Raw genomic sequence first — 18,698 nt, forward strand, 5'->3', positions numbered from 1 at the left:
GCTGCTACTCTGATATCTAAAAATACAAGCAGTTAGCTGCCTCATGCCTAATAGGGTTTTTGTCTAACACAACCTGCTGATGGCTTGTATTACAAAAGACCTTAATACAATAAGCAGCTTTGTTCTGCTTTCTTACAGCACCTAGTTACAATAACCTCTTTAATGTCGGCTTGCTGAGTATTTTTGAGAGAGAAAGAGTCATGCCTGTGATGCTGGCAGACCAGGTGCCAGCTCAGGCCACGGGCCCCTGGTGTCACCTGAACATTGACAGACACATAGCTGAAGTCAGTGTGGCTCACCTCTGTCAGTATCGTGTAAAAAAAACAACAACAAAAAAAACTGAATTAGAATGTGCTTAGACTTTGTGGAATGCTTGTAAATTGCAGCCTGCGTTAATCTCATGTATAACATCTGTAGTCCATATGCTAAGGTAATATTTGAGTTACTCCAGAGGGAATTCTGTGCCAAAAAATTAAAAATTCTGCGCACAGTATTTTAAAACTGCAAAATTCTGCAAATTTTATTTGTCAAATAAACGTGCAGGCTCCAGCATGGCATTGGGGAGCACAGGCCATTGGCTGAACAGAGGTGGGAGATCACTGTGCAGCTAACCCCCCTCCTCCCGGGACATGAAATCAGCAGTGAGGCTGCACCCAACCCTGACACAGCACAAGGCCTGGGCCTGCCCCCAAAACACCCCAGGGCCCTGCCCCTCTGTGCCAGGTGTGGGTGGGCAGGCTCAGCAAGGAGGGATCCAAGTGTGGAGGGGCTTAGTGTGGGGGTATTACTATTATTTAGGCCAGTGAGGTTTGCGATACAGATCAGACCAGGATCCTGACATGGGGAATGTGGGAAATTTCTGTACTTTTATTAAAATTGTACAACTCAGTTCCCCCACTCGCTGTTGGATTACTACCTACTCAGTCTCAGAGAGTTAACTTCTTTCCAGCAACCCCTGGCGAGGAGACATGGAGCCATGCCTGAACTTTTGCCTTTGAATGAAGCAGATATTAAGTACTATCAGCAACCAGTGAATAGGCCCTCAGGACCTGGCAGAACAATGAACAAGCTGCAACTGAGGTGAAACCAGCTGGCTCCAGCTCTTCAGAGGAGGAGTGGAAAATCCCCAGCAGGGGAACACAGTCTGTGACTCTGCACAGTGGAACAGACCTTGAGGGGGAGACATCTGGAGCAGGTTGAATAAGGCAGAGGAGGGACCTTTCTGGCTGCCTGACCAGCGGAGCTGAAGGATGCTGGCTACAGGAGTCGGAGAGGAGACTCCATGCTCCCAAGGAGAATGGGGAGAGAAAGGTTCTTGGACTCCTTGGAGGACTCTGACCAAACACCAAAGAAGCGTCAAAAAGATGAAGCAACCGAGGCAGGGACTTACCTGCAGGTGTTTCTTACTTTGCATGGATTGGTGTATCTTCTGCTGTCTGAAGTGCAGCGTGATTGTGAAAGTAGTCCCTCCATAAAATCAGTGGGTATTTGCTTCAACTATGAGGTGCCATTGAAGGGATAAACTGTAAACCAGAGTGCTCAGCAGAATGGAGCTCTGGGAAAGTGTGTGTTTAAGCTACTGGGATGTCTTGGGGGTCAGCACTAGTCAGGGGGCGCAGGGGCAGAGGCAGCTAGGCTGTGGGGCCCCCACTTTCAAGAGAGAGGTACCAGACAGTCTGTGCCCAGGAAGCATGCTAGTGAGGCCAGAGACAGTGACTAAAGCCTGCCCAGGCAAGGAGGAGCTTACAAACACAAGGCCCAGAATATGGGTCCAAACACAGCAGTGTGGGGCATGACCAACGAGGCGGAGCTTGACCAGGACTGCGACACCCTCTATGTCCAGTATCCTGCTGCCTCTTGTAGTGTCCAATACGCCAAGGAAAGCTGGCGGATCCACAGGGTGTGGTAGGCCTCAAACTGTTATGCCGCCCCCTCCTAGTGCTCAGCCCTGGGCCTCCACGTTTTGCCAGGGCAAGCCCTGTTACTTTGCTACTCCAAGTCTGGGTCCCTGGCTTCAGCACCTGTTTCTCACTGTGACTCCTTCCATAGGTCCAGAAGAACTTGAACGGCTGTTGGAGACTTCTCTGGTGTGGGAGCTCTGTAACTGGCAGGTGTTCGCAGTGACAGGGCAGCCTTTTCCAAACAGGACATGACTGATCAGCCAGCTGGAATATGGGAATAGGGACATTAGGTGGGAGTAGTAAAGCGAAGTCTACATGCATGTCTCACTTAACACAGCAGCTTCTGCTTGTTCAGTTGTGCAGGCCCCTGGAAGGAAGAGTGAACTTTTATTGCAGAAAACCTCGCTGCCTTTCCTAATCACTGGGGACTGACTCACCCTCCAGAGGCGAGCAGGCTTCTCACTGCAGGCTGCTCACACCTCCGTTCGTTGTTTCAAGTGACAGACACACTCTTTGCACATGTACTGCCCCCCATCTTGGGTTTCACATCCACTCCTCTCCTGGTCACACAAGTATACTTGCCCATCCACATCCCCAAAGTCCCCGTGGTTAGCACTTGTTAAAGGTTGGACGGCCAATGGCAGGTCTATTCGACATTGGTGAGGCCTCATCTGGAGTACTGTGTCCAGTTCTGGGCCCCACACTACAAGAAGGATGTGGATAAATTGGAGAGAGTCCAGCGAAGGGCAACAAAAATGATTAGGGGTCTGGAACACATGACTTATGAGGAGAGGCTGAGGGAGCTGGGATTGTTTAGCCTGCAGAAGAGAAGAATGAGGGGGGATTTGATAGCTGCTTTCAACTACCTGAAAGGGGGTTCCAAAGAGGATGGCTCTAGACTGTTCTCAATGGTAGCAGATGACAGAACGAGGAGTAATGGTCTCAAGTTGCAGTGGGGGAGGTTTAGATTGGATATTAGGAAAAACTTTTTCACTAAGAGGTTGGTGAAACACTGGAATGCGTTACCTAGGGAGGTGGTAGAATCTCCTTCCTTAGAGGTTTTTAAGGTCAGGCTTGACAAAGCCCTGGCTGGGATGATTTAACTGGGAATTGGTCCTGCTTCGAGCAGGGGGTTGGACTAGATGACCTTCTCGGGTCCCTTCCAACCCTTATATTCTATGATTCTTTAGGTCCACTATTTTACCTCCAAGGAAACTCCATTCACATGTTGATAGTCCATTCATACCAACCCTGACATGTCTACCTGGCTCACAGAGTCACTTCATTGCTTATTCTTCTGTATCTGGAAAGAGATTAACCCCCTTTATATCAAGTAGATAACAATACAAAAGTGAATGGGGTCACTATTTTCATTAAAATACAGATGTTTCCCACCTTCTCCACAAAGGCCAACGACCCATCCTTCCTTTCCCAGTCCTATAATATATATTAATTAGCCACTTGTGAGTCCTTGTTTGATCAGTTTATGCCCTGAAGATGAGATTTGATTTCTGCATCTTTGCCTGCATAACACCCCATTATTAATTTTATAACAAAATTTGCCACATCTTTTTGAAACCCAGGTTGCTTATGATAGCAAAAAACCTGCAAGCAAACACCAGAAGAAATCAATTATATAGTTACATATTGACACCTCTCTGCCAAGCAACTTCCATTGCTGAAGTATGACAGTTTTCTTTGAAAAAAAAAAAAAAAGCCCCAAAACCTTGTCTAAGCAGCAGCGTGCAGTGGTTGCTAGTCTGCTGGTGTTTAGACACCACAGCAGTATAAAACTACAATGCGGTCTCACCTGACTGTCAAGCATAAGCAATTCCACATCCTTTTTCAGCACAGTCAGGCAACCCCGGACGTCACATGAAATGCTTGTTGCTTCTTCTCGGTTGCTCCCTTATCTCGTCCCTTTGCCTGCTCACTGCCTTGTGTCTCATCAACAGCTGGCCTCTTAGTTGGCAGCTCTAATGTGTACAAATTAGCAGCTACTGAGCGGACATCCTGTCCTTTCCGCTGTTTCCTTCGTACATGAAGAGGCTGTAGATCAATAAACCATATTTATAGTCCCGGGGTGCATAGAAGCTGAGGCTTCGTAGTAGGTGCTGTACAGAGAGAGAGATTACCAGCTTGTCAGGTAAGGAACAAAATGAAAGGCATTTCCCCAGATGATGATCATGGTTCCCCGAAACAGACCCAAATCCCTGCCGGAGTCAGAGCAACCAGCATTCCCCCGGAATGTAGAAGGGACAGGGGTGGTTTGTGGGGAAGGGAGACTGCTGCTGCTTAGACTATTTGGTGGTACCTGTGAAAGGTGTTGGTATTGTAAATCCATTTCCCAGGCGCGTGGCACGGGTGTCTTGTCAACAGTTGGCACCACTGTTGATTGTCTTGGTGGCTTAGGTCATTCAGTCTTTTGGGGACATCCTCAGGTCCTAGCTGAGGTACTTGGGCGGGCTAGGTCCAGCACATGGGGAAGTCAAGCTCTGAGTAAGCTACAGCTGCTCTGTGGATGAGAGAGAGGGCTTCAGTCTCCAAGGTTGTGAATCTGGCAACCTTCCCCAGCTCTAAATACAGCCAATGAAAAGAATAAAACTTTAAATAGCCATGCACACATATTTACTGCCCACTCTGCCCCATACACACAAACCAGCTGCCTTTTAACAGGACTGGGGGGGGGGGGGGGGAATTGTTTTTTTCTGGTGAGGACACATTCTCTAGGCTGCTCTGCCCACGTCAGGATCTCAGCCAGTTTACTTAGAGGTAGGTAACTCAGCTTTGTCAATGCTCCAGGGGATTGTGCTTTACCACATCCATTCATCCATCTTCTTTCACTGCTAAGTAAAAAAAAAAAAATACAGTGATCGCTTCCCGCCCCCAAGTAGAACTTTGCACAACTCCCACCATCTGGAGAAAGCCCGTGACTTCTGTGGGGAAAAATTTAGCTCCTATGTAACCGCTAAGATCACTGCCATGTGATTAGAAGGAGAAAAAAGTATTTTTCAAGGTGTGCATTTGAGGATAGCACTTTGGGTCTAGTCAGAATCAGGATTTCCCACTCCGAGCAGATTCTCCAGGTGTTTGTGGGGGTCTCACAAACGGCAGAGAAACACATTTGAAAAAAGGAGGGCGGGGGGGGGAGGAGAAAGTGACTGTGAAACCAAAGTTTTACAAGGAGAACACACGTGAAAGGGAAGTGCCTGAACCTGCTGTAAAGCTACTTTTTGAAACCGACAAAATTTCCAGTTGACTGTGTCCCTTTCCCATTAGTCTTGCAGATTTTGGGAGTAGTGCACAGAACAAACAACTGAGTTCAGCCTGCTCACATAAGCATCCTTGTTCAAATGCCGTCACTCCCTCACTGTTAAATAAACTTAAAAAGATCCTCCCAACCTGTGTCCTGAGCTAGAAGGCAAGCCAAGCTCCCCTGATCATTAAGATGCATTTGTCAGTCACTTTGGCCCTGTGCTGGCCTGTCTGTAACTTACCTTCCAGCTAAGTCACAGACCCCTTCTGGGATAACAGAAGTCCCTCTACCCCGCAGGAGCTATTCTGCAGCCCCTCCTCTGGGCTCAATCCTCTGCCCCACTCTGGGCACAGGAGCTCTTGTGTCAGGACTTTTACACCTTTTCCTTGGGGCCGTTTCCCAGCAGCCTGGTTTTAATTCAGCCTCTCCTCAGGTCCCCAAGCTTCTCCCCTGGAACAGCAACCCACTGGACACTAGACACTGCTTCCCCAGGCCTTGCCCCTTTTCCAGAGCCCACCCAGAAAGAGGCACTACCTACCTCTTCGTCTTTCTTTGACTGAGTTCTCCTGCCCCTCCATGAAGTGTAATCCGCCCTGACCCTTTCACACCTGTGGTCACTAGTTGTAATTACAGCATTAGATCAGGATAAGTTGTGGGATAGCTGCTAGGTCACAGGCAAGGCTAAGCCCACCTTCCCTTAATGATACTAGATGGGGCCCAGTCCAACACCTCCCCCCGACCCAGTGTAATTTGGTGGGCTGATTAGACACTCAGACTGCTGTAAACCCTTTATTTGCCAGTATGGGGGCATATCACCTAACAGAGTGAGGAACAGCAAAACAGTCCATTCATTAAAGACCATGGCAGGGTTTTTATAGGAGCCCAAGGGAGTTAGGCACCCAGTGCCCCTTTAGTGCCCAATATTGGCATTGATTGCCCTTAGGGTGCATGGAAAAACCCACGCTATAGTGGTGGAAAATTGCACAAACATCCTTGAGAGCACATTTGTGCAATCTGTCCTCTGCCTGGCAAAGGTATGCAGAGATGCCCACTAAGTCACTGCTCATACGGCTGGCTGGCTGACTGATTAGACTTTCACGCAGCCATGTGCTCGCTGGTTGAGAAGCCTTGTGCTCTAAGCTACATTCTCTGTGGCTCACAACACTTGCCCCACTGACCCCGTGTGCCCCACTTTAGGCCCTGTCCCACTGTGCTCTCAGTGAGCTGGTGAACCAAACTAAAGACTAATCACTTACCTTAGAGTAACTGTGGTTCTTTGAGATCGTGTGCCCCTTTGGATCTCACTTCTGGGGTGCAGGCTCCATCCTTGCACGCACGTGTGGAGAACGGGGGAATGTTTGTAAGAGTTCTAGGAACACCACGTGGCTCAGTTTACTCATTCACTTTGTATTACTACCCAGGGGGTGTGAAGGGGGTAATTTCCCCCTGGGTCCAGGGGAAATGAGGCATAGTTGAATGTCTGGTACACTGCTTTGGCTGGAATCACCTTAGATGAATAGAGTGACTGGGAGACACAATGGAAGCCCCAATAACCAAACCTTCACTTTTAAGGCTGGGATTCAAGCCAAGGTGACCATGTGACCACAGCCAGGCTGCATTTGAAGATTGAGACCAGGGGTGAACAGACGAGTTTGCTGCTGCCTACAGCAGCTGGACACAGGATCAGCAGGACAGACAAAGACGAATCCCTGCGGGAAAAGCAGGGCGAAGTATTCTGTTACTATGGACTCTGACTTAAGCTTTATGAGACTGCTCTAACCAAGAGGCTTACATACTGTACTGCAGGCTGGTTTTGAAAGGGCTGCCCTGCATCAGGCAGGTACCTACCAGTTGCATTGCCTGAACGGGCCAAGTCTCTACCAGGCATCTGAACTCATTGGGACTGGCAGTAGAGACACAGTGAGAGACAAGTGCTGCTGGAACTCAAAGGCCTACTCTGAATCAGAGCCCCCGGACTCACCCTTGCAAAGAGGCTAACCCTAGGCAGCGGTTCTCAAACTGTGGGTCAGGACCTCAAAGTGGGTCACAACCCTGTTTTAACTGGGTCTCCGGAGCTGGTGTTAGACTTGCTGGGGCCGGGGTCTGGGCCTCAAGCCCAAGCCCAAGCCCCACTACCCAGGGCCAAAGCTGAAGCCCAAGAGCTTCATCCCTGGGTGGCGAGGCCCAGGGTTACAGGCCTCCCGCCTAGGGATGAAGCCCTTGGGCTTCGGCTTATGTGCCCCCACCCAGAGCAGTGGGGCTTTGACCCCCACGGGCAACTGGGCTGGGGCAGGCTCAGGCTTCAATCCTGGGGTCATTTAATGATGTTTGTTGTCAGAAGGGGGTTGCGGGACAATGAAGTTTGAGAACCCCTGGATTAGGGCATGGCAAATAAGAGGAGTACTCCTTCGGAAACTGTACAAAGCCTGGGGCATTAAAACCCCCTTGCTAATCCATAGAATCGTAGGACTGGAAGGGACCTCGAGAGGTCATTTAGTCCAGTCCCCTGCACTCGTGGCAGCCCTAAGTATTATCTAGACCATTCCTGACCGGGGTTTGTCCAACCTGCTCTGAAAAATCTCCAATGATGGAGATTCCACCACCGCCCTAGGCAATTTATTCCAGTGCTGAACCACCCTAACAGGAAGTTTTTCCTAATGTCCAACCTAAACCCCCCTTGCTGCAATTAAGCCCATTGCGTCTTGTCCGATCCTCAGAGGTTAAGGAGAACATTTTTTCTCCCTCCTCCTTGTAACAACTTTTTATGTACTTGAAAACTGTTATGTCCCCTCTCGGTCTTCTCTTCTCCAGACTGAACAAACCCCATTTTTCCAATCTTCCTTCCTAGATCAGGTTTTCTAGACCTTTAATCATGTTTGTTGCTCTTCTCCTGACTCTCTCCAATTTGTCCAGATCCTTCCTGAAATGTGGCACCCAGAACTGGACACAATACTCCAGTTGAGGCCTAATCAGCGCAGAGTAGAGCGGAAGAATTACTTCTCGTGTCTTGCTTACAACATTCTGGCTAATACATCCCAGAATGATGTTCGCTTTTTTTGCAACAGCGTTATACGATTGACTCTCATTTAGCTTGTGATCCATTATAAGCTTCAGATCCCTTTCTGCAGTACTCCCTCCTAGGCAGTCATTTCCCATTTTTGTATGTGTGCAACTGATTGTTCCTTTCTAAGTGGAATACTTGGAATTTGTCTTTATTGAATTTCATCCTGTTTACTTCAGGCTATTTCTCCAGATCATTTTGAATTTTAATCCTCTCATCCAAAGCACTTGCAATTCAACGCACACCAAAAGTGCGCTCTATATGGACAAATCCTCAAAGGAGGACTAGTTGTTTCATAACACTTGTGGGAAGCAAGTTTGGTTTTATTCTGAATTAAGAATACAATATACTAGAGTCAGATTCTTGGGCAAAAGACTAATCTGAGAGCAATTCAAAGTCCATCCTGTCTCCCTCCTGTTTCTGATACAGCTGAGAAATAACTTTTAGGGTTGAGTGCAAATGTGATTAGAGCAGGAATGGGAGACAGAATTAGGGCAAGGGGCAGCTGGGATTGATAGAAAAGAAAACACTCCTGGCCTCTGTGTCATGGCAAAGGAACAATGCACATAAATACCTCTCATGCACTGCTGAAAGTTTAGAGACAAAAATACCACACAGCTGGGAAGACATGATCATGTGCAGGTCTGCAGCTCTGGAGCACTTGGCTTTAAAGGAAAATGCAGGATTAATGCATAAAGTTAACAGTGCCCTCCTGCACAGGAGACCCAGTAGGGCGGGAAGATGGCAGGGGCTGTCTATGTCAATTGATAAGTGAATCTGATGGGCTTTAAAGGGAATCCTGTTCAAACGATGAGTGGACTTCCTCCCCCCCTCCCACCCGCTTCCCTCCGCTAGTGTGCAAGAGTGGCTGTTGATCGGTCTGTCCACCTCCCAGACATTTCTGGAATAAAAGCGCCGCTCTCGGACGCTAAACAGAGTGCGTGGATCCCAATCCTGAATGCAGCGCTTGCTGTTCAGCATCAACACGTCCACCCACAATGGTTGCCAGGAAGAGAGGCCAAAGAATTGTTTGTAAAGGCAGCATCATCAGTGCTAAGTAAGTGACTGAAAGGAAGATAGGGGAATTTCTGTACATGGTAGCTAAGATAATTCCACCAACCTGTGTAAACGCATTTAAAGTTACAAAGCAACATAGGTATGGCTCTGTGAGTTACCATCAAGACATGTATCAGCGAGAGATGCATCAAAGAGCCTAAACCTGTCAGCCGTCAGCTACCATGCAGCCACATTGTTAAAGGAGGAAATCGTACTCCTTGGTGGATTTCATGGAGTCTTCTGGCTCTTTGTCCTTCCCTGGCACAGGAGCCTGTTCTAAAGATATGCCACCAATAGACCTCCACTATTCTGGTTACAATGGGAAAGCGCTCCCAAAATGAAGGGTATTACATTGTGCCTAACAGTGGTCAGATACTGGATCGATCTGATCTCCCTTAGGAAGTTTGTTCTACAGCTGGGTCATACCAGAAGAGCAGATGATCCTGGATTGAGACATGATTGCTGATACCATTTGGGGGTTGCCTACATTAGGGATTTTTACACCAGTGCAAACCCCCAACCTTAGATGTGTTACACCAGTGTAAAGCAGGACTTGGACTGGTACAAGTTACTCTGCTTGCGAACACTTCATCCAAGTACAAGGTGTCTACATTGGGAACTTGTACTGTTGTAGCTATTTCAGTGCAAAACTCCATAAAAGTGACAAGCCCTAAGAGCCAGAAGCGGGATCTGGAGCACAAGAGATAAGCATTCCGTGGCAGCTATTCACAGCAGGAAGGCTAGCTGCCACATTCTGGACAACTGGAACATTACTTCCACCCCGCAGTGAATTACAGTCATGCAGTCCAAAAGGGACAAATGCAAATCATTGTGACTAGCTCTGTTTGGGAAGGAGTGGGATGGAAAAAGGCATCAAAACTATTCATAAAGCACTCACTGATCTCCACTAATGTATTTGCTCCTCTGCCCTGAGATTTTTTTTCAAACAATTTTAATTTACATTTGTTAAGCAAATCGTCCATCTACTTACCTGTAGGAAAAAGCAGCAATAAGAAGAGTGCATGGTCCCTCCCCAGCTTAAGTGTCTTGCTCCCGATGCAAATGATTTTTAAAAATGAATATTAGCATAGTTCAGCTCCGTAAGGGCTATTTCAGAAACGTATGGTTGCCAAGTCAAGAAGATAAATGCAACAAATTGGAGAAATCAGCAAGGATGGCGTTAAGAGTTTTGGAGAGCCATAAGCAATAGCCAGAAGCTTGGCTTTCCCATTCCTGCCTTCAGTCCCAGTGCTAGAAGAGGGAATTGGACTTTGTGCACAATTGTAGCAGGTTGGGTGAGGGAGGAAAGAACTCAAAACACAACATCAAGACAAAATTGCTGAGGATTCTACAAGGAATCTAGAAGCAAGAGAGCCCGTGTAGTTACTAGATTTTCTGGTACTTAAGGCCAGCCATGGACACTAGTAAGCTGCTTTGTTTTTAGGGTCTAAGGCATATGCTTTAGAAAACTGAGCTTAATGTTAAAATGGAACTCCTGTCCACGTTGTAGAAAAACCTATTTTATATGCCTAATCAGACATACCAGAGAATGTAAAAAGAAGCATACCATATGGTTTCTTCTATTTCTGAAAACTCTTGGGGCATATCTTACCTATGGCATTCTTTACCCTTAAAAATGTTCCTAACAGCCCTTTGTGATCTGTTTTAAAACCCCACAAGCCTCTTGGTTTGTAACATGGTAGGTGGTCTGCTTTAGAAGAAAAACAAATAGCCAAATTTTTAATTAATTATTTATTTTATTGGGATTTTCCAAGTCATAAGGGCCACAGGACATGGGGGGAAAAGTTGTCCACACGTTGAATAAAAAAAAATTCAGGAAAAATACAAATTGGGAAAAATCAGAGCACCTAGAGAAACACGCGGATCATTAGGTATTGGACATTCCTTATCCATTATAAGAGAGATATGTAATGCTACGTTTCAGTGTTGTACAAGTGAAACATTGGCAAGAATCAAGGCCATTGCAGGCAAGTCTCAACATCCCCCAGATCCACTCGCTATCATCCTCATGTACCATGAAGTAAAAGTTACACAGCAATTTGAGTACTAGCATCCAGAACTGAGGTATCCAGTGCCCTGTCCCATCAGATAAATCAATACAAGAGTAAATCAGAGAATTCAGCACCAAGCATTTTATAGGTTTCAGAGTAACAGCCGTGTTAGTCTGTATTCGCAAAAAGAAAAGGAGTACTTGTGGCACCTTAGAGACTAACCAATTTATTTGAGCATAAGCTTTCGTGAGCCACAGCTCACTTCATCGGATGCATACTGTGGAAAGTGTAGAAGATCTTTTTATATACACACAAAGCATGAAAAAATATCTCCTCCCACCCCACTCTCCAATGTGATATATGCCATCATGTGCCAGCGACGCCCCTCTGCCATGTACATTGGTCAAACTGGACAGTCTCTACGTAAAAGAATAAATGGACACAAATCAGACGTCAAGAATTATAACATTCATAAATCAGTCGGAGAACACTTCAATCTCTCTGGTCACGCGATTACAGACATGAAAGTTGCTATATTACAACAAAAAACTTCAAATCCAGACTCCAGCGAGAAACTGTTGAATTGGAATTCATTTGCAAATTTGATACAATTAACTTAGGCTTGAATAGAGACTGGGAGTGGCTAAGTCATTAGGCAAGGTAACCTATTTCCCCTTGTTTTTTCCTACCCGCCCCCTGACGTTCTTGTTAAACCCTGGATTTGTGCTGGAAATGGCCCACCTTGATTATCATACACATTGTAAGGAGAGTGGTCACTTTAGATAAGCTATTACCAGCAGGAGAGTGGGGTGGGAGGAGGTATTTTTTCATGCTTTGTGTGTATATAAAAAGATCTTCTACACTTTCCAAAATCCACTTTCTAAAAAAATATATAAGTGCCCAAATAAAAATGTACACAAACAGGCTGTATGGGCTACTTTAGAGCTCATTTCATATCACTAAATTATAGCATATATTTAAAATGTGTCTCAATACATATTTACAGTTATAACTTGAGGTTAAAATTTTGTTTTAATGTTACCTTTGAAAGCAAAAGAAAACCAAGTCACACTGAAACACGCTGCTGAAATAAACTCCTATGTGACCAGAGCTTGTGTACGAGTTTAATTGCACGTGTACCATTGATATTCAATAGCAGAATAAGAGTTTGCATTTATAAAGCACCTTTCAGCAGAGGATTTCAAAGCGCCTTCCAACCATTTGCAAAACACCCTTGGGAGGTACTATAGGTAAATATTAGACCATCCATTCTGACATTAAAGTGAGGCAGAGAGAAGTCACTTGCCCAAGGCCACACAATGGGTAGTGGAAGAGCTGGGAACCTGGAAATCCTGACTCCTAGTCATCTGCCTCTTTCTACTAGATGTTTAAGGGTCAGATGCACAACAGCCTAGAAATTAAAACTGAGGGCAGTGTTCCCTCGTTTACTCAACTAGCAGAGTCCCTCCAAGCATGGGCAATTTTACAGGATAGGCCCTAAAAATTATATTTTCAACCCCTTAGAGACAGAGATTTGGAGTTTAGTTTGCAGAGTTTGCACAGGGATTTAGCTACATTGCTCTCAAATCAGTGACAATTTTGTACCTAAATCCCCCTTCAATTCAGCTGGGATTATCAGAAAATTTATTGTAGCGTAATTTTATTCTTTTCTTTTTATTAGCACTATTAGGTTTTTTTCTGCTGCCTCTCTAAAGTGTTGAGGAACTTGCAGATCACGACAACTTTACTGTTGCTTGTTAAATATTTACACAAGACTGCGTGCAAATCAATGATTATCTTAAAAAGAAAGGTGCATGTTAGTGCACAGAGACATTTAAAATGTTAAAAGAATAAGGATTTCATCTTACTCTAAGTCTTCTCTCTATAACTATGTAACTACAGCACATAGTAACTTCAGTAATTAGAAACAATGACTGCAGCCTGCCTAGAGTTATTAATTTAGAAACTAAAGTACTGTAGATATTCCATATCTTTGTAAATACTTTGCAACTTCACATCCAATTCTTATGTAACCCTAAAAGAAAATAACCGTGTACTATTTTTCTAGGCTTTGCAGACTCTACAGTGGCAGCCCCATTACAATTCAAGCGTCCTCCGTTTCTGAAGCACCTCCCTTGCAGAAGTCAGAATTTGGACAAATAGTTAACCCTTTTAACCCCCTCCAAAGGGCAGTTTTCTTTTGATCAAAAGAGAGGAGGCATCACGATATAGGAAATAAGGTCTTTATGCGTTGTTTGCCAGATGCTGGTGTCTATTGGCTTTCACGGCCCAATCGCAATCTGACAGTACAGACAGCGGCAGCTCGCTAGATAAAGACTTCAGCAGTTTGCCATCCCAAGAGGATGGTTCTACTAGCAGACTACAGAGTTTTAACAGTTTCAGCCCGGTAAGAGGAGACATGTAGACAAATACATGGATGGCCATATCGCAAATTCAACACCACGAAGGGGACATAATGGAAGAAAAAGTACAGGTAGGAATCAGGGTCCCAACAAGAAGTTTATTGGGGCGAGAAAATTGCCAGGATCTTATTTTCTGTAACGATGTGTTCGTAACAGCGGGAAGCATTACACGGAGGAGGTCCATTTAAGTTACTGCTGAACTCACCATCATACGGTGTCTCATGATTCTTGTTCGAGAAAGTTGCCATGCCACTGCCACGGCTGACAAGCGATTTCAGCACCGGAACGCGAGCAACACCAATCATTGTCAGGGTAAGAGGAAAGTCAGAATCGAGGAAGCTATTGTGGAACTTCAGAGAGACCTTAAAACTACCACATACACAGAATATATACATATAAAAAAAATACTGCAAGTATGATCAATCTCCTTATCCATAACATGGGATTACTCCAGACTCCAGCTAGAGTCGTAACATGCTCAGATCCTAAATATGAAAAATAGATCATAAACACATGAGTGGTAAATGCAAGCACTCAAGGGGATAATACACTTCATTCATTATCTTGTATGCCTTGTCTGGAATACCAATGGATCCCAAATTAATTGACTAGTGTTGGCAGATGGTGACTGAGTGGGTATTGGACTATTACAGGTTACGAAGTGCAATGCAATTCCTGGGGCATAAGCCTGAAGATCATTGTGAAAATTGGCTTCCATAATACTGTCCACAAAGAGGATACAGCAGCAGCTGTGATAAACTCTCTTCTGTCCTTGTGATCCAGTTACGCTCATTCCTTGACTGTACTGTAGATCTTTTGGACGGCTGCACAAGTAAGTTCCAAATCCTCAGGATACCTAATCTCCAGCTCTGCATTTGCCAGGTAGTGAGTGCCTGTAAATTCTGAAAAATAGCGGCCGATATCAGGGTGAGGGATTTCATTCGGCTCCAAGTTGTATTCCAAGTTCTCTGTAGTGAGAAGAAAAAGCAGTTATCAGCACACTAATGCCCAGCAATGAAGAAGCTATTTGTCTCTGCCTTCAGTTAGTCAGTCTTCTGTTTGAGGGTTTCACCACGGATATATTTTTATACTACCACCAAACTACCATGTCGGAGAAGAGAACCGCTGGAATTAAACTAGAATGTCAGAATGCTAACTGGCTGTTGCTGTGAAGTCATTAAGAGAAGGGAATGGTTCATACTGAAGAGAGAACAAGGACATCTGGGAATTAGGGCCCAATCCTATCGGCACTCCATCTATGTAGAAGCTACACAACTGGGCTCTAACTCCCACAGTCAGGAAGCCAATTCCCAGAAGAGGTCCTTACAAACTGCCAAATTGTTTGAAGAGCAAAGGAAAAGTCAGTTGTCTCAAACATGCACAAAGGAAGAACTGTATCTTCCCCCTTGAAGGCTCCCGAGGACCTGCTGGGATTTGAGCTACGTCTAGCACACAGAGATTAGCATTTAAAATTCAAATTTTCTGGAATAGCAGTCCTATCAGAAGTAAACGTTTACTCCTTACCACCACAGTATTTTCATGTTCTTTCCTATTTTTAAAACATGACCATTTAATCATTGCACACACAGAGATTAAAGTAAGATCAGAAGCAATGGTGCTACAGTAAGAAGATGAACCAAATGACTACTCGTTTATTCTGTCAGAGGAAAAGCTCTCATTTGTGTAAAGCAGCATTGCTGTGCAGTGGCCATTAGTGACTCTCAGGTGTACGATCCCTGTGGAGGTCTTGAATGATGTAATGTATACTTGGCAGCAACTGGAATACGGGTGAATACAAGCTATGCACAGCACTGTTTAGCTTATTTATAGTTCTTGGGGAGGATGCTGAGATCACTGCTTAGGAACAATCCATCCATCCCTAGCTCTGAAACTAGCAACAATTAAACTGATCTTTCACAAGCAATATGGTGAAAATCACTTAGAATTACTGGTAATGCATTTAGTAGTTAATTGTGACCCAAACCATATAAATCGCAACTGTTAAAACTTTAAAAAACAAACATATTTGTTTGAAATTCTCCCCCTCAAAATGCCACACTCTCTCCAAAGCACAAAACTGAAATTGATGCAACAAGCAAAAAGTGACCTGCACAGAGTTTGGAAGGGACAGGAAGCATGGGTGAGATATGGGATGGAAAGTAAGGACAAAACAACTGTAGCATACGAGATTGTGCTCCAGAACCAAAACCCCTGGAACTCACTAAAGATGAGAACTTGGGCTCTGCGACCAGCCAGTACTACAGTTACTAATTTAGATTACAAAAAGGGAAACAGATGAGAATATAACACATATAGTAAGATACTGGGGAAGATATTTTATTCTCATCCTAATAATGTGTGCAGAGAGAAGAAAATGTTATTTCTTAGAAAAAGCAGGACCTTCCAAAAAGTCTGCTTCATAAACACACAAGCATTGGGACAGAGGCACAGATTCAAGAATCCCAAATACTACTTATTTTTGGACTACCAAGTGCAAAGTAAAATATTTGGGGAAATCTAGAACCACTAATCTCCCTGTATTTTACACCTACAAGTGTATCTGACCTTTACATTTAATTTTTAAACTTACCCTCATGTACTGTACTGCAAACTATGTTAGACAGCACCCTCTAGTGAAAGCTGAACCATATTCAGTCAAAATAAATTTTCATAATCAAAGTGCTTTCATAATCAAAGTGCTTTAATCAATCTTCGTAACACCCCTGTGATGAAGGTATTGTCCCCATTTTATAGATAGTGAGAGGAAGGCAAGTGAAAAAATCTGCCCAAGATCAAAGGGGAAGTTAGTGTCACAGGAAGGATCAGAATGCAGGAGTTCCTAGCACTCAATATTCCTGAGTTCGGACCACCACCAGATATATTTTTTTATATAGTACAGTGCATTAAAAATGGCCAGAACAATTTCTATAAAAGGCATAGTGATCATAAAAATGAAACCTTCCATTACACAATGACTTTACTCCTGATTTTTGACCAAATCTCCTTAGAAACCTGACAAAAACAAGAAAAAAAATCCTCACAAAAGCCAAAAAATTCAGGGTTAAGGCTGAAATTCCATCATAGAATATCAGGGTTGGAAGTGTAACAGAAGGGACCTCAGGTGGTCATCTAGTCCAACCCCCGGCACAAAGCAGGGCCAATCCAACACTGAATCATCCCAGCCAGGGCTCTGACAAGCTGGACCTTAAAAACCTCAAAGGAAGGAGATTCCACCACCTCCCTAGGTAACCCATTCCAGTGCTTCACCACCCTCCTAGTGAAATAGTGTTTCCTAATATCCAACCTAGACCTCACCCACTGCAACTTGAGATCATTACTCCTTGTTCTGTCATCTGTCACCACTGAGAACAGTCTTGATCCATCCTCTTTGGAACCCCCTTTCAGGTAGTTGAAAGCAGCTATAAAATCTCCCCTCATTCTTCTCTTTTGCAGACTAAATAATCCCAGTTCCCTCAGCCTCTCCTCATAAGTCATGTGTTCCAGTCCCCTCATCATTTTTGTTGCCCTCCGCTGGACGCTTTCCAATTTTTCCACATCCTTCTTGTAGCATGGGGCCCAAAACTGGACACACTACTCCAGATAAGGCCTCACTAATGTCGAATAGAGGGGAACGATCACATCCCTCGATCTGCTGTCAATGCCCCTACTTATACAGCCCAAAACGCTGTTAGCCTTCTTGGCAACAAGGGCACACTATTGACTCATATCCAGCTTCTTGTCCATTGTAACTCCTAGGTCCTTTTCTGCAGAACTGCTGCCTAGCCACTCAGTCCCTAGTCTGTAGCGGAGCATAGGATTCTTCCATCCTAAGTGCAGGACTCTGCACTTGTCCTTGTTGAGCGTCATGAGATTTCTTTTGGCCCAATCCTCTCATTTGTCTAGGTCCCTCTGTATCCTATCCCTACCCTCCAGCGTATCTACCACTCCTCCCAGTTTAGTGTCATCTGCAAACTTGCTGACGGTGCAGTCCACGCCATCCTCCAGATCATTAATGAAGATACTGAACAAAACCAGCCCCAAGACCGACTCTTGGGGCACTCCGCTTGATACCGGCTGACAACTAGACATGGAGCTATTGATCACTACCCGTTAAGCCCGACGATCTAACCAGCTTTCTATCCACCTTATAGTCCATTCATCCAGCCCATACTTCTTTAACTTGCTGGCAAGAATATTGTGGGAGACCGTAACAAAAGCTTTGCTAAAGTCAAGGAATAACACGTCCACTGCTTTCCCTTCATCCACAGAGCCAATTATCTCCTCATAGAAGGCAATTAGATTAGTCAGGCATGACTTGCCCTTGGTGAATCCATGCTGACTGTTCCTGATCACTTTCCTCTCCTCTAAGTGCTTCATAATTGATTCCTTGAGGATCTGCTCCATGATTTTCCAGGGACTGAGGTGAGGCTGACTGGCCTGTAGTTCCCAGGATCCTCCTCCTTCCCTTTTTTAAAGATAGGCACTACATTAGCCTTTTTCCAGTCTTCCGGGACCTCCCCCGATCGCCATGAGTTTTCAAAGATAATGGCCAATGGCTCTGCAATCACATTCGCCAGCTCCTTTAGCACTCTCGGATGCAGCGCATCCAGCCCCATGGACTTGTGCTCATCCAGCTTTTCTAAATAGTCCCAAATCACTTCTTTCTTCACAGAGGGCTGGTCACCTCCTCCCCATGCTGTGCTGCCCAGTGCAGTAGTCTGGGAGCTGACCTTGTTCGTGAAGACAGAGGCAAAAAAAGCATTAAGTACATTAGCTTTTTCCACATCCTCTGTCACTAGGTTGCCTCCCTCATTCAGTAAGGGGCCCACATTTTCTTTGACTTTCTTCTTGTTGCTAACATACTTGAAGAAACCCCTCTTGTTACTCTTGACATCTCTTGCTAGCTGCAACTCCAGGTGTGATTTGGCCTTCCTGATTTCACTCCTGCATGCCTGAGCAATATTTTTATACTCCTCCTTAGTCATTTGT

The 18,698-nt window shown here is 45.0% G+C and overlaps 1 protein-coding gene and 1 long non-coding RNA gene across 4 annotated transcripts in view; both read right to left on the bottom strand.

Moving 5' to 3' along the window:
* Positions 1–377: 377 nt before the first annotated feature.
* Positions 378–4,451, bottom strand: LOC142069378 (uncharacterized). Its single transcript, XR_012665176.1, has 3 exons — positions 4,216–4,451; positions 3,712–4,015; positions 378–2,165 (listed from the first exon to the last, which is right to left on the bottom strand). It is a non-coding gene; the product is annotated as an uncharacterized LOC142069378 (long non-coding RNA).
* A 2,333-nt stretch (positions 4,452–6,784) lies between these two features.
* Positions 6,785–18,698, bottom strand: part of FBXO21 (F-box protein 21) — a 47,685-nt gene continuing 35,771 nt past the window's right edge. For 2 of the 3 annotated variants that reach the window (XM_048821117.2, XM_048821116.2), the window contains exon 12: positions 11,012–14,677. In XM_048821117.2, coding sequence (XP_048677074.2) covers positions 14,499–14,677 — 179 coding nt within the window. In that variant the 3' untranslated portion in view covers positions 11,012–14,498. Of the gene's footprint in view, positions 6,867–11,011; positions 14,678–18,698 lie in introns of those variants that run through there. The other variant, XM_048821118.2, reaches the window with a different exon arrangement.

The sequence above is a fragment of the Caretta caretta genome, chromosome 15 (genome assembly GCF_965140235.1).
Source record: "Caretta caretta isolate rCarCar2 chromosome 15, rCarCar1.hap1, whole genome shotgun sequence".
In the NCBI taxonomy this organism is placed as follows: domain Eukaryota; kingdom Metazoa; phylum Chordata; order Testudines; family Cheloniidae; genus Caretta; species Caretta caretta.